The 16,244-nt window shown below is 42.6% G+C and overlaps 2 protein-coding genes across 2 annotated transcripts; one reads left to right on the top strand and one right to left on the bottom strand.

Annotated features, from left to right (window-relative positions):
- The first annotated feature begins 94 nt into the window (after positions 1-94).
- On the top strand, positions 95-3,382 carry LOC136676613 (uncharacterized). Its single transcript, XM_066653725.1, has 7 exons — positions 95-637; positions 734-799; positions 881-916; positions 1,051-1,305; positions 1,396-1,939; positions 2,871-3,117; positions 3,335-3,382. The coding sequence occupies exons 1-7, from the start codon at positions 619-621 to the stop codon at positions 3,380-3,382; spliced, it is 1,215 nt and encodes a 404-aa protein (XP_066509822.1). The 5' UTR covers positions 95-618.
- An 871-nt stretch (positions 3,383-4,253) lies between these two features.
- On the bottom strand, positions 4,254-6,147 carry LOC136676604 (uncharacterized). Its single transcript, XM_066653714.1, has 5 exons — positions 5,605-6,147; positions 5,443-5,508; positions 5,326-5,361; positions 4,937-5,191; positions 4,254-4,846 (listed from the first exon to the last, which is right to left on the bottom strand). Exons 1-5 carry the CDS (start codon positions 5,621-5,623, stop codon positions 4,254-4,256), a joined length of 969 nt encoding a protein of 322 aa, XP_066509811.1. The 5' UTR covers positions 5,624-6,147.
- Positions 6,148-16,244: the final 10,097 nt, after the last annotated feature.

Genomic DNA, 16,244 nt, shown 5'->3' with positions numbered 1-16,244 from the left:
CTTCCTTGCAAAACAGCTGGAGCTCAGTGAGGTTGGATGGAGAGCAGTAGTATATATCCTACACCTTCTGTCAAACACCTCTGTGAATGATTTATGACCCCTTGATTTATGACCCCTGATTTATGACCCAGGTGACAGGTCAGTACAGGATGTCCTTATATGGGCTTCCCCTCACACCTACACCCCACCCCTGACACCCTCACCCCCCAACATATTGGGGGTGTGTTGTGTTTGCATGTGTTATTTAAAATGACCCTGTGGATTTCTATGGCTAAACGCTTTTTAAAATGTCTACAGTGTGTGTAAATCAGTCTCTTTTAAGAGAATCTGCAGTTACACCAACTATTAGTTCTGAAACCAACGTTGCTTTTGCGCCAAGGAAGAAACGGCGTGGTAAAGCATTTGGTAGCAGCCCTCGCGAATATTTTAGGGATGTTAAAATTAACCTGTTTGATTCTCGGGCTTATGACTGACAGGTCAGTACAGGATGCCCTTATACGGGTTTCCCCTCACACCCACACCACACCCCTGACACACCCACAGCCCCCCATGTATATATAGTTAGCTTGAATCCTGTGTTTGTGAGAAAGCCTATACCGACACTATTTGGAAGTCGCAATGGAGTCCTACATTTTCGGTAAGTGTTTAAACTACAGATTTCTACCTAATTTTTTGTCAGAATTTCGGTGATATAATATTTTCTTACCCACTTAACAGGGTTTATCTTGTCTAGGTACATCTGAGTTAGAAACCATCCGTGCCATTAGGAGCATTGAAGGTTTATCACAACTTTGTGAAGGTATGACTCTGCTCTTTATTATTTTATGTGTCTTTTTTGATTTTAGTTGTTATTCATGAGATTATTTTTTCATTTCTTCAGAAACTGTGGATGCTACGGGGTATTTAAATCCTCTTGGTAGGTTGTCTGATACATCTTATAACTCATGGTGTTATATTTTGATTGTGTGTCGCAATAGTGTGTAATTTATATGTTCTCTGTAGTAGGGTTGACACGTTTGGTTGAAGAAACAAATCTCTTAACACCGCCAGGGTTTGAAGTTGTTCCCGGCACCTCTGCCGTTGTTGAACCATTGGATGCTACGTACGCCAACAACGACCAAGCGCCGCAAACATTTACGCCGTGTTTAACAAGCAGTCCTACCCGATCCAATCAAAGCGTCCCAAGGGACATCAGGGTGCCTGTTCCACAAGGAAAACGTGGTAGTTTTGGATCTGGTGGTGCTCAAACATCGCGCTCAAGTAGTGGTAAACGTCTTAGATTGGACGATATCCACAAAACAAACGGTAATAAAAACACAATTAAATATTATTTGTATTATTTATAACATGAGGTTTGTGTGTTAACGAGTGTTTCATTATTTGATCTGTTCATAGATTTGGACATTTTCGATCTGTCGGTGTATGAGGACTGTGTTGATCCTGGTCTGTGCGCCGCTGGATGGTCTGATGAGTTATTTAAAACATGGAATGATAACAGCTTTACAGTAAAGGAGGACAACGGTGCTGCTGTTGTGCCGAATGATGTGTTAAATGATGCTCTGATCGAACCTGGGGACTCTGTTACGGATGAAATAAAATCCAATCAAGATCACGAACAACAACAACAACAACAACAACAACAACAACAAAACCAGGTGGGGGGTTGTAATTGTGCTAACAACCCTGTTGAGCTAATAACGTTGATGAGACAGATGTCACAGGAGATCGCTAAAATCTCTATTGAACAGCGTAGGCAGGCTGCTTTAAACCGCAGGCGTGACAATATTATTCAGAAACAGGTTGAACGTATTGAAGCCTTGTGTAAAGAACAAACAGCTAATGCCAATTTAGTTAAGGATATTCATGGTTTGTGTAAGAAACAGGTTGCGCACAGTGAAACAGCGTTAGAATTGTTGTATAAATTAAACAGACTTTTGCAGTTAAAAAAATCAACACGGATCCCTGTTGCAGGGCCGTCTTGTAGATAATAATAGTTAATATTATAATTGTTATTATTATTATTATTGTGTTAATAATATACAGTGGTTTTTTTTTTTTTTTTTTTCAAGTATGTGTTAAATAAATCAAATCATTAACGTACATTCAAAAGTAATAGCATTATTTTAAACCATTGACATTTAAAAACCAACAATTTGTGTATCGAAAACCAAATAGGTCTAAACAGTCATGGCATCTACAGATTTTGCGCGTGATGACCCAATATATGAAGCGTGGAAACAGTTGTCTCCGAGTGAAAAAATGCTTTGTCTTATGGACGAATATGATATGGGTATTGAATCGCTTAGCAACCAACAAGACGTAGACATACAAGACAGCGATAACAGTAACGCACATGGCTTATCACAAATTACACTGGACGAATGGTTGACAAACACTAGTCAAACATCACATACACAACCGGTTAAGCGTTGTAGATATGATAGTAGTGGCGAACAATCAACAGATTTTGCATGTGATGACGCAACATATGATGCTTGGGGGCGGTTGTCTCCATGTGAAAAACTACACTGTCTTATCGAAGAATGCGACATGGCTATAGCAGACCTAGAAAATGATATTCAAAATAATACACAACACATAAACAATGAACAAACAGGTAGTGCTGTGACAACACCTAGACATTCAGCATTTGACCCAACAGCTCCTAACTTTGGTTTATCTGACGGTAATATAGCAGAATTGGTGAGAAATGGTGGTGTTGTAGACGATTATACCATAGTGTCTAGGAATCGGTTTAACAGCGTTGTGCTTCACCGGATGCTGAATTTACATGATGCGCCATCCACAGACATAGCTTTATACACGTCCTATATACACGATGTGTTGTCAGAAATTGTGTCATTCTCCAGGGTCTTGGCTGGTGATGGCGGTGTTGTCGACATCACCCTAAGAGGTAGTAGTTTAACATCTGATGTAAACACGGTGTTGTCTTCAAGGGATGGTTACAGTGTAGACAGATTTTCAGACGCTATTGAAAGGGTTATGCAGAGCAACAACAGTATTAAAACGGATGAGAGTTTGGCGCTGACTGTCTCGATAGTCGTGGGTAAAAATGGTGGTGTTCGTCGTAAGGTGCGTGACCTAGCACACGATCAGGTGATCAAAAGGAACAGACTGAATCTTTTCTGCCCAACAAACATCTCAAACAATCTGTGTTTTGCAATCTGCATTGCTCTTTTTCTGAATCCGCATGTACCACATAACACGTTAGAACCTATAGCCGAACAGATACAGATAAACATTGGCTACACACGTGACCATCCCTTGAAGACAACACCGTGTTTACATCAGATGTTAAACTACTACCTCTTAGGGTGATGTCGACAACACCGCCATCACCAGCCAAGACCCTGGAGAATGACACAATTTCTGACAACACATCGTGTATATAGGACGTGTATGAAGCTATGTCTGTGGATGGCGCATCATGTAAATTCAGCATCCGGTGAAGCACAACGCTGTTAAACCGATTCCTAGACACTATGGTATAATCGTCTACAACACCACCATTTCTCACCAATTCTGCTATATTACCGTCAGATAAACCAAAGTTAGGAGCTGTTGGGTCAAATGCTGAATGTCTAGGTGTTGTCACAGCACTACCTGTTTGTTCATTGTTTATGTGTTGTGTATTATTTTGAATATCATTTTCTAGGTCTGCTATAGCCATGTCGCATTCTTCGATAAGACAGTGTAGTTTTTCACATGGAGACAACCGCCCCCAAGCATCATATGTTGCGTCATCACATGCAAAATCTGTTGATTGTTCGCCACTACTATCATATCTACAACGCTTAACCGGTTGTGTATGTGATGTTTGACTAGTGTTTGTCAACCATTCGTCCAGTGTAATTTGTGATAAGCCATGTGCGTTACTGTTATCGCTGTCTTGTATGTCTACGTCTTGTTGGTTGCTAAGCGATTCAATACCCATATCATATTCGTCCATAAGACAAAGCATTTTTTCACTCGGAGACAACTGTTTCCACGCTTCATATATTGGGTCATCACGCGCAAAATCTGTAGATGCCATGACTGTTTAGACCTATTTGGTTTTCGATACACAAATTGTTGGTTTTTAAATGTCAATGGTTTAAAATAATGCTATTACTTTTGAATGTACGTTAATGATTTGATTTATTTAACACATACTTGAAAAAAAAAAAAAAAAAAACCACTGTATATTATTAACACAATAATAATAATAATAACAATTATAATATTAACTATTATTATCTACAAGACGGCCCTGCAACAGGGATCCGTGTTGATTTTTTTAACTGCAAAAGTCTGTTTAATTTATACAACAATTCTAACGCTGTTTCACTGTGCGCAACCTGTTTCTTACACAAACCATGAATATCCTTAACTAAATTGGCATTAGCTGTTTGTTCTTTACACAAGGCTTCAATACGTTCAACCTGTTTCTGAATAATATTGTCACGCCTGCGGTTTAAAGCAGCCTGCCTACGCTGTTCAATAGAGATTTTAGCGATCTCCTGTGACATCTGTCTCATCAACGTTATTAGCTCAACAGGGTTGTTAGCACAATTACAACCCCCCACCTGGTTTTGTTGTTGTTGTTGTTGTTGTTGTTGTTGTTGTTCGTGATCTTGATTGGATTTTATTTCATCCGTAACAGAGTCCCCAGGTTCGATCAGAGCATCATTTAACACATCATTCGGCACAACAGCAGCACCGTTGTCCTCCTTTACTGTAAAGCTGTTATCATTCCATGTTTTAAATAACTCATCAGACCATCCAGCGGCGCACAGACCAGGATCAACACAGTCCTCATACACCGACAGATCGAAAATGTCCAAATCTATGAACAGATCAAATAATGAAACACTCGTTAACACACAAACCTCATGTTATAAATAATACAAATAATATTTAATTGTGTTTTTATTACCGTTTGTTTTGTGGATATCGTCCAATCTAAGACGTTTACCACTACTTGAGCGCGATGTTTGAGCACCACCAGATCCAAAACTACCACGTTTTCCTTGTGGAACAGGCACCCTGATGTCCCTTGGGACGCTTTGATTGGATCGGGTAGGACTGCTTGTTAAACACGGCGTAAATGTTTGCGGCGCTTGGTCGTTGTTGGCGTACGTAGCATCCAATGGTTCAACAACGGCAGAGGTGCCGGGAACAACTTCAAACCCTGGCGGTGTTAAGAGATTTGTTTCTTCAACCAAACGTGTCAACCCTACTACAGAGAACATATAAATTACACACTATTGCGACACACAATCAAAATATAACACCATGAGTTATAAGATGTATCAGACAACCTACCAAGAGGATTTAAATACCCCGTAGCATCCACAGTTTCTGAAGAAATGAAAAAATAATCTCATGAATAACAACTAAAATCAAAAAAGACACATAAAATAATAAAGAGCAGAGTCATACCTTCACAAAGTTGTGATAAACCTTCAATGCTCCTAATGGCACGGATGGTTTCTAACTCAGATGTACCTAGACAAGATAAACCCTGTTAAGTGGGTAAGAAAATATTATATCACCGAAATTCTGACAAAAAATTAGGTAGAAATCTGTAGTTTAAACACTTACCGAAAATGTAGGACTCCATTGCGACTTCCAAATAGTGTCGGTATAGGCTTTCTCACAAACACAGGATTCAAGCTAACTATATATACATGGGGGGCTGTGGGTGTGTCAGGGGTGTGGTGTGGGTGTGAGGGGAAACCCGTATAAGGGCATCCTGTACTGACCTGTCAGTCATAAGCCCGAGAATCAAACAGGTTAATTTTAACATCCCTAAAATATTCGCGAGGGCTGCTACCAAATGCTTTACCACGCCGTTTCTTCCTTGGCGCAAAAGCAACGTTGGTTTCAGAACTAATAGTTGGTGTAACTGCAGATTCTCTTAAAAGAGACTGATTTACACACACTGTAGACATTTTAAAAAGCGTTTAGCCATAGAAATCCACAGGGTCATTTTAAATAACACATGCAAACACAACACACCCCCAATATGTTGGGGGGTGAGGGTGTCAGGGGTGGGGTGTAGGTGTGAGGGGAAGCCCATATAAGGACATCCTGTACTGACCTGTCACCTGGGTCATAAATCAGGGGTCATAAATCAAGGGGTCATAAATCATTCACAGAGGTGTTTGACAGAAGGTGTAGGATATATACTACTGAGAGCGTTTTTGAACAGCAGTCTTCAGCTTTTTCCACAGATTCTCGATTGGATTCAGGTCTGGACTTTGACTTGGCCATTCCAACACCTGGATACATTTATTTGTGAACCATTCCATTGTAGATTTGGTTTTATGTTTTGGATCATTGTCTTGTTGGAAGATAAATCTCCGTCCCAGTCTCAGGTCTCTTTCAGACTTCAACAGGTTTTCTTCCAGAATGGTCCTGTATTTGGCCCCATCCATCTTCCCATCAATTTTGACCATCTTCCCTGTCCCTGCTGACGAAAAACAGGCCCAAACCATGATGCTGCCACCACCATGTTCGACAGTGGGGATGGTGTGTTCAGGGTGATGAGCTGTGTTGCTTTTACGCCAAACATATCGGCCGGGACTTGGTAGATTTGCAGTGGTCTGATACCCCTTCTATTTCAATATGATTGCTTGCACAGTGCTCCTTGGGATATTTAAAGCTTGGGAAATCTTTTTGTATACAAATCTGGCTTCTCCACAACAGTATCTACTGGTATCTACTGGACTTCTCCACAACAGTATCTTGGACCTGCCTGGTGTGTTCCTTGGTCTTCATGATGCTCTCTGCGCTTTGAACAGGATCCTGAGACTATCACAGAGCTGGTGCATTTATATGGAGACTTGATTACACACAGGTGGATTCTATTTATCATTCATTCATTCATTTGGGACAGCATTGGATCATTCAGAGATAATCACTGAAATTCTGGAGTGAGTTTGCTGCACTGAAAATAAAGGGGCCGAATAACATTGCACGCCCCGCTTTTCAGTTTTTTATTTGTTAAAAAAAATTTGACACATCCAATAAATTTCATTCCACTTCACGATTGTGTCCCACTTGTTGTTGATTCTTCACAAAAAATAAAAAAAATTATATCTTTGTGTTTGAAGCCTGGAATGTGGCAAAAGGTTGAAAAGTTCAAGGGGGCTTTCAAAAGGCACTGTAGCTTACCAGAGTCCCACTACATTATGGCAGCACATTTTGACCAGGTAGCACATCTCGTCAGAACACCAGTTCCAAACTGCTGCTCAGTATGGCCAACTAGATTTAGCGACTCTGCAGACCTTCTGCTGAGTTATTAAAAAAAAAACACAAGACAGCAACACAATCTACTGATTTTCTGTACAAATCTTTGATACTTGTTATAGTAGATTTTTGCCTGTAGCACAACTGGTTACAACACCTGGACTGACTGTGAGCGGAAGACACGGCTCTCTCTATGCAGTCCCTCGGCTCCCAGAGACAGAACTGCGTGAGACACAGCTCTCTCTCTCTCCGGCTCCTGTGCTCCTAGAGATGGAGCAGCCCAGTCAGTCCACACGCCAGCTTACACACATCAGAATGAGCTGTGAATGTACAAATTGTGCAGCCAAAGACACACGTTTGCTTCTATTTTTGTTCGATTTATTCCTTCTTTATTCCAGAAATGGCAAAAAGTCACGTGTGGAGTCACACTTATCAAGTGGATAGCACTGTTGCTTTGGCCAACATTTGTACAACATTACTGTGAAGGAAGTGGTAATGTGAAAAGCCGAACATGCAACAAGTATAAACTGAACAGAGCCATGTTCAGCCCAAAAATCAAAAACAACACATGAATACATTATGAGTAAACAGCGCCTAACATTTCCAACACAATTGTTGTGGTTTTTATAAAAGCCAGTTATTCCTATTAGAGACGGGGTTTTGCAACGTCACCGGGTCCATTTCGCGGAGGAGCCCTACCAGTGGAAAAGTGACAAGCTTTAAACGTGCCAAGCCAAGCCGCATAGAGTCGAGTCGTGTAGAGCCTGACACGTGGTGGAAAAGGGACATTAGTCAGTTTCTGAGCTAACTGCACCAAACTAGACTCTTTGCATCTTCAGACTTCGAATCCCGCTAATTTCACAGAGCTACATAAACAGCAAATGTGCAGCGTGGCATATGATTTATATGATGCTATTTGTTGTGTATTCATGGGCAAACTACCAGAGCAATGGTTGGTGGTCTCCACTAGGGGGTGCCGTGAGATGTAGTCCTGAGCAGCCTCCAATACAGAGTGAACAAAGGATGTCCTGGAGTTCAGCTCCTCTTCGAAAAACTACAAAAGAAACGTGTTCTGCTGTTTACAGTGAGCATAAATATGTGAGTGTAAATATGAACGTGTGATCAGCCAATCACAGCGTAACTAGCTGTTCATGATGTCCATTAAACGATAGCTGTTATTTTTTATAACACTCAATATCTATGTAGGCAGAGCATCTGAGGTTGAGATTATGACTTGTTTATTTCAAACCCCGGAAGTTGTTTTCGGCTACACTCGTTTGTAAAGTAGTGTCCGTGTGTGTTCTATTACCTGGTGTTGTTGTCTCTGATGTTGCAGCGTTTTCAGATCGCCCCCAAGAGGCCATGGTTCCTCAAGCTCCGCTTCCTTTACAGTCAGCCAGCCATTCAACTCCTGAAGAGACAACTGAAGACTAGACATACACCCACACACACACACACACACACACACACTGCAGCAGCAGCTAAAAAACAACGATCACATTTAAAAAAAAAATCACTCAGCCACAACTACGCAGGGAAAACACCTGGATATATCCTTTTTGCTTAGTGTCTCTCTCTCTCTCTCTCTCTCTCTCTCTCTCTCTCTCTCTCTCTCTCTCTCTCTCTCTCTTTCTCTCTCTCTCTCTCTCTCTCTCTCTCACACACTCTCTCTCTCTCTCTCATACCTGTGTTGTGCTCTTGTTCCACACACTGTATGGTTCTCTGGTTGAGTTTCATTGTGTCCATTTCTCAATACTGGGGATAACCTCTGTGATGAGAGATGCACTACTGAAATACACGCACACACACACACACACATAAACCATACAACCCTCAAGGTACAGGATACATAAATGTTTATCACAGTTTACTCTGATTTTTATAGTATGATCAAAGGGATGCTGTTGTGCTTCTGTGTAAGGTGTGCTCACAGAAACACACACACACACACACACACACACACACACAAAGACACACATATTTCCCCATCCAGGCATTTGGAAGAAAGGAATATGTGGGAAGACTTTTATGCACATATGCACCTACACACACTCACTCTCTCTCTCTCTCTCTCTCTCTCTCTCTCTCTCTCTCTCTCTCTCACACACACACACACACACACATTCTTACTCAGCCTCTGGTAAGCTCTATTTTATTCATGAGAGCATTACAGCTACAATCTGTTCCCATAACTTTCTATGACACACACATACTCACACTTTCATGGGATGGACACACACACACATGTTCACATGAACTCTGAAACATTACTATGCTTTACATTCATTTTTGGGGACCTACCATAACCATTACAAACCTAAACTTAACCCAAACCACAACACTGGCCTTAAAACTTCTCCACTTTAAAAATGTAATTATTTGCTTTAGGGGCCAGCTAAATGGTCCCCAAATTGTGAGTGTGTCCCCACTATGTGAATGAAACCTGATACACATACACACACACTGCAGATAGTGTTTTGTATAATTGATTTATTATTTCAGTTGCTCAAACAAAGCCTGACACAAATCCCCCCTCAGCTCTGAGTTTGAATCTGAATCAGTGAAGTCCACATCGAAGGCCATTTGAATTTCTGAAGACATAAAGCTTGGTTCAATGGACACTCGTTTGAAATTCAAAGCTTTAATGCCCCATGATACTGTATAATCACCACGTTCCTGAGTGGAACACACTAACTCTCCTGGAAAATAACATTCAGTGCTCCTCTGACCCAGTGCACAGAAGGTGCAGATGTCCGGGTTTGGTCGGCGTCACCAGGGGCTGAAATCCTGACCTCCTGATGATCTGAACAGCATTGTGATGCTCCACTGTGCTGTGATAGGGAGAATTTGAGCTCAGTGCTACAGAAACTGCACTATACGGTATGGAGGAGGGTAGGAAGCCCCTTCCACTTGATTTTAGCATAGCGCTGTAAAAATGAATTACACTCTGCAACTGCAGGGGAGCCCAGAAGCAAAAATACCAAATCTCACCTAGTGTTCCTTTAAGTAACCTCATCTCACCAGAGATTCTGAGTTTTTGCAGTGTTAAACAGACCAGGACTGGTTTCTCAAAAGCATCTTAGAACAAAGAAGATGATCTTAACTCTAAAAACCTTTTTGGAAAGGAGGATCCCACGTCTGTCATGCTGATAGTTTTCTCTCAGATTGCCTTCCTAGCTTCAAGAATTCCTTACAGTCCGGATGGGACTGGGTCATTGATAGCACATGCAGACCAGTGGCCCAGTCCCTTCCTGTCCCCACCACACCTGTGAGAGTGTAGGTAAATAGTTCTGGATTTGGGGTGGGATCAGAGTGAAAGTATGTGTTTGGCTATTAATGCTGTGTATATGTGGGTAGTCGGAAATCAAACAGATTTGGTTACTTGATACTTGCGTTAAAAATCTTGTTCATGAACCAGATCAGGTTATCCCACAATGTGAACGCAGTTAAGACAGAATTCACATAATCTCCTAAAACATTTTATAAATACCCTGATCAGCAACATTTAACTTTACCAATATCAGCCAAGCATCCGAATGCTTTTTTTCAGGCTTCTGTATACAAGTCAGTTTGCGTGTGTGTGTGTGTGCATGGCCACAAATCAGTCATTTATTTCCACACCACTGCTGGCACTATGCAACATCTTGGAGGCTTTTGGTTTGTTCCAGGCATTCTTAAATAATCAACGCGAACACACACACACTCACACACTGTGCTGAAAACGTTAATGTGCTCAGTCAAGTGAATCATTTAATTAATGCCTACAGTCGGTCTGAGCCGAGCACAAGATGACTCCTCTGTGTCTAAAAACACACACACACACACACACACACACACACACACACACACACACACACACACACACACAATTTACATACAAAAACCTAAGGTCAATTCAAACACACACAAAGCTGACCTTAGTGTCAAAGCATTGCTGGTTTTAAAAAGTGACAAATCCTGGATTTTATTAGTTATAAGAGAGCAGTATACACACACACACACATACACAAACACACACACACACACACACACACACACACACACAATCTTACATATATACACACATAAATAAGAGCTTGAAATTAAATGAGAGCAGCTTAAACAAGCCTTAGGTCACCATGTCCAATGCCAAGTGTCACTAGAGGGGTGTATCCACCTACTGCAACAGACCCCCCTGCCCCAGCAACATTGTGCAGCAGTGGAACTGCGCCCTCTGGAGATAGGGTTCGCCATCCTGTACTTAATCCAGATGATGTGGCTGAATGCCATCAAATCCTCACAGCAATATTCCAATTTTGCACACATACAAAAACACACACACACACACACAAACACACACACACACACACACACACACACACACATACAAGCTTACCATCTCTCTCGCTGATTGAGTTTTTACCATTGTCTTGTATCGGGGCATGAGGCGGAGTGTGTAACAATTTCCTGGGGGGTAATTTTGGAGCTGTGTCCACAACACTTTTATCCTGATTCTGAAAAACAAACACAGAAAGAGAGAGCGAGAGAGAGAGAGAGAGAGAGAGAGCGAGAGAGAGAGAGAGAGTATTAAATACATATATAATAAAACTATACACTCACACAGTGCTGTGGAACAGTGGAACTGGGAGCCCTACTCAGTACCTCTAGAATGAAACAGTGTGAGGAACAAATCATCCCCCATCAGAACCTGACCTCATTAATGACAGTGGCCAAATGCAATAAAATCCTCACAGCAATGTTCTAATGTCTAACATGATGACTTCTTAAAAAAGTAGAGACGGCAATGCAATAAAGCAGCAATCCTCAAGGAGCCTCTGTTTTCAGAACATGGAGAGTCCCTCTTGAAAGTGTGCAGCTCAGTGAGTGTTAAAGTGTCCGCTCTGTACTTCAAACTGTGAGGAACCCCTCAACACACAGGTTTTACCCACAAGCCTCTGCGCTCAACAACATACTTAGAAACACTTTCCAAGTCAAGTGTACACTTGGTGTAGTAAGTGCAGTCTGGAAGGATGCGGTTTAGGACATAGCCATGGTCTTTACTGAGCTGTACATTAGTAGTGATATTCTCAGCTTTTAGAGATAAACGATACTAACACCTACAAACTTACAGAGCTTCTTACACACACACACACACACACACACACACACACACACACTGGAACTTAGAAAGACGCATGCTTACCATAACGAGGAAACTGCATGAAGTCCAACTAAGCTACTGAAGAATGAGAGAGAGAGAGAGAGAGAGAGAGGGAGAGAAAATAGAGTCAGAGAGAGAAAAGAGCAAGATCAACGAGAGACAGAAAGAGATAAATTAAGAGAGAAAGAGGCAGAGAAAGTGTAAGAGTGAACAGCTGAACCAGAAAGTGATCAAACTCAAGTGGGTAGCGGAGAAAAAATAAGGAAGAGAAGAATGGGGAGAAAGAGAGGGCAGAGGACAATTAAAGAGTGAGAGTGAGTGACCGAGGAAGAGAGAGTGACCAACTTGAGTGCGTTGTCAGGAGCGAGAGAGAAAAAAGTGCGTAAATGCAAGAAAGACAATTGGCAGTGCTCCTCCAGTGTGTGTGTGTGTGTGTGTGCCCATAGGGCTGTGTGCAGTGAGGGTTCTGCCACATTAGCTCATCCTCATCATCACTGCACACGAGCAGCTCTCTGGAGGTTTACATACTCAGAGAGAGAGAGAGAGAGAGAGAGAGAGAGAGAGAGAGAGAGAGAGAGAGAGAGAGAGAGAGAAATTGTGAGAAAAAAAAGTAAAGTCTTGAGTGAGGATGCTGTGTGCTGTGGTCAGTTTAGACTACAGGGGTAAAAAGCCCCCCAGCGTGGCGCTGAACAGTGGAACTGTGATCTCTGGACTGATGAACTTCATCCAATAAAACTGGACGAGTTGGAGTGGAGTTTATGAACCAGAAACAGGCTGAATTGGAGATGTCCGGTAGAGTTGTGTTAATCTGTGTGGCTCTTACTGTGTGCGTGCACACACACACACACACACACACACACACACACACACACACACACACACACACACACACACACACTCACACACACACACACACACACACACACACACACACACACACACACACACACTTTGGTACATGTGATTAAGTGGAACGTGATTGTGGTTCCTCACGTCTCGATGACATTTGAGCTACACACTTTTAAATGATTTACTTCAGAGGCTTGTTCCTATGTTTCACTCGCCTTTACACTTCACTGACCTTCATCTTCACTCTCCTCTACCTCACACAGAGCTGGAAATGAAGCGAGAGGGTCACAGTCGACACACACACAGTCTGCTTCAGTATGTAGATACATGCAGCAGAGTCCGTAAGTAATTGAACACTGACACAGTTTTTGTTTACAACAATGAGAGAGTGGTCTAAGACCCTGAGCTTAAGATGAACACATTTCCATACTTGCATCCACACTCCCTTCTGTACTCCACATTCACCCTACTCCCTTCTGTACTCCACATTCACCCTACTGCCTTCTGTACTCCACATTCACCCTACTCCCTTCTGTACTCCACATTCACCCTACTGCCTTCTGTACTCCACATTCACCCTACTCCCTTCTGTACTCCACATTCACCCTACTCCCTTCAGTACTCCACATACACCCTACTGCCTTCTGTACTCCACATTCACCCTACTCCCTTCTGTACTCCACATTCACCCTACTCCCTTCTGTACTCCACATACACCCTACTCCCTTCTGTACTCCACATTCACCCTACTCTCTTCTGTACTCCACATTCACCCTACTCCCTTCAGTACTCCACATACATCCTACTCCCTTCTGTACTCCACATTCACCCTACTGCCTTCTGTACTCCACATTCACCCTACTCCCTTCTGTACTCCACATTCACCCTACTGCCTTCTGTACTCCACATTCACCCTACTGCCTTCTGTACTCCACATTTACCCTACTGCCTTCTGTACTCCACATTCACCCTACTCCCTTCTGTACTCCACATTCACCCTACTCCCTTCAGTACTCCACATACACCCTACTGCCTTCTGTACTCCACATTCACCCTACTCCCTTCTGTACTCCACATTCACCCTACTCTCTTCTGTACTCCACATTCACCCCACTCCCTTCAGTACTCCACATACATCCTACTCCCTTCTGTACTCCACATTCACCCTACTGCCTTCTGTACTCCACATTCACCCTACTCCCTTCTGTACTCCACATTCACCCTACTGCCTTCTGTACTCCACATTCACCCTACTCTTCTCTGTACTTCACATTCACACTTTGTATTGATTTATTGATGTGATAATTAGTCATTTTGAGAAATCATGATTTTCTTGGATATGTTGTAATCACAAACTATTTCCTTAGGGGTTTTAATTTAACATTTAATTAAAAACAACTGCTATTCTTAGCAGTTGTATGTATAATTCACTGTATGTTCCTGTAAAATTTACTGTCTCCACAGGAGTAAACTGGAGGGGAAACTCAGGGGGACATTTCAGACTTCACACTAACACAACATGGCATATCTCACGAGGAGAAAATGTAGCAGTGTGTAACTAGATACAAGCCACTGCAGCTTATGTGATTATGCAGGAATTCTGATCATTCGGTGGCCTTGCCCTTTAAGATAGAAAAGTTCACGTTAACATAGATTCAGCACCGGGTCGCTGTCCAGCTTTTTTTTTTTTTTTTTTTTTTAATTGGACACGCAATGTCGCCCTCTGTTGGCCAAAGAGGAAAGCACTGCTTCAAAAACACAGCTGGGGACATTTATTCTGCACAAACCTCTCATGCCACTCTTCCTACTGAGGGGTCAGTCCAATAGGTAGGGGCTTGTGTGGTCCATTGCCCTGTGGCTGTGGTCTCCCATGGTGAACATCTAGATGGAAAGCCAAGAGAAACACAAACCAGAAACACACTATGCCTGGTGTGCAGGTAGCCCAAATAACCCAGCTGGGTTTAGCTTGAAAAGGCAACATGAGGGGACCACTGTAGACCCACCAACTGTCAGGTCCAGAGTAAATGATCTGTTGCTAACATGACCCTGAAATCGCCTATGTGAAGAAGATGTGAAGATAGCACCTAGTGGGCCAAAGTTGGAGGGACCATAGCCATTTCAGCCTGATAGACTGACTAAGCCAATATTGTGCCAGAGTAGCTCATGGACCATGGGACTTGTGACAGTCCCCAGCACAGCCAATATTTTAAATTGGTGATGCCTTCACTGTCCAAAGCCAGGAGTCCTAAAAGAGTGCCTTGTGGGTGGGTGGGATGGTGGATGTGACGGACCTAGGTATTTGGTGCCATCCTCTGGAGCATTGAGCTGTCTGGTGACTACGAAATAACAGCAATGCATGGTGGACATTGGTTTCGCTTAGCCTCAGCCATAGTGTTGGTGGCATTGTGAGAGATGGGAGCAAACAAGGGGGAACTGAAGACGTACAAGGATTGGCACAAAAGGAAACATGGCAGGAGAAGAATGACTTTCAAATGACCATAGATTTCCTTCCTGTCAGTTCCCAGGGTCTAAGGAAAACCTAGTGTCCTTTATGAGGCAGGGCATATGAAATGTTGCATTTAACATATATGTCTCACCCAACTAACCCCCTTAATAAAACACCGCTGACCCTTCATTCCTTTTCCACTGATGTCCTTGACTCATACTGTCCCTTTAAACTGGACAAGCTGCACCAGCTGAGCCACGTGGACTCGTCACACACACTCTGAGAGGAAACGACCCCTACAGACACACACACACACACACACACATTTCTCCATGTTTCTTTTCCCTCATGTCTTCCTCTTTCTCACACACTCCCTGACCTCCCCTTCCCCCTCTGCCTCTCCTTTCTGTGTAGTTCCGTCCTTCCCGTTTCTCATTCCTTCCCTGTGATCTCTCTGTCTCCCTTTGCTTTTCCTCTTCTCTCTATTTCTCTCCTCCCTCTCTGTTCTCTCCCTCTCTCTATCACGGGCTCTCCCTCACCTTTGCCTTCTGCTCT

Source organism: Hoplias malabaricus, chromosome 2 (genome assembly GCF_029633855.1).
Source record: "Hoplias malabaricus isolate fHopMal1 chromosome 2, fHopMal1.hap1, whole genome shotgun sequence".
In the NCBI taxonomy this organism is placed as follows: Eukaryota; Metazoa; Chordata; class Actinopteri; order Characiformes; family Erythrinidae; genus Hoplias; species Hoplias malabaricus.
Note: the sequence above shows the minus strand (reverse complement) of the source record. Positions and strands in the feature narration are given on the sequence as shown.

Bases quoted from the DNA above. Each gene is read 5' to 3' on its own strand.
- LOC136676613 (XM_066653725.1), top strand. The intron at 917-1,050 runs GTAGGTTGTCTG...TAACACCGCCAG, and splicing joins GGGGTATTTAAATCCTCTTG to GGTTTGAAGTTGTTCCCGGC. The intron at 1,306-1,395 runs GTAATAAAAACA...ATCTGTTCATAG, and splicing joins CGATATCCACAAAACAAACG to ATTTGGACATTTTCGATCTG.
- LOC136676604 (XM_066653714.1), bottom strand. The intron at 5,192-5,325 runs GTAGGTTGTCTG...TAACACCGCCAG, and splicing joins GGGGTATTTAAATCCTCTTG to GGTTTGAAGTTGTTCCCGGC. The intron at 4,847-4,936 runs GTAATAAAAACA...ATCTGTTCATAG, and splicing joins CGATATCCACAAAACAAACG to ATTTGGACATTTTCGATCTG.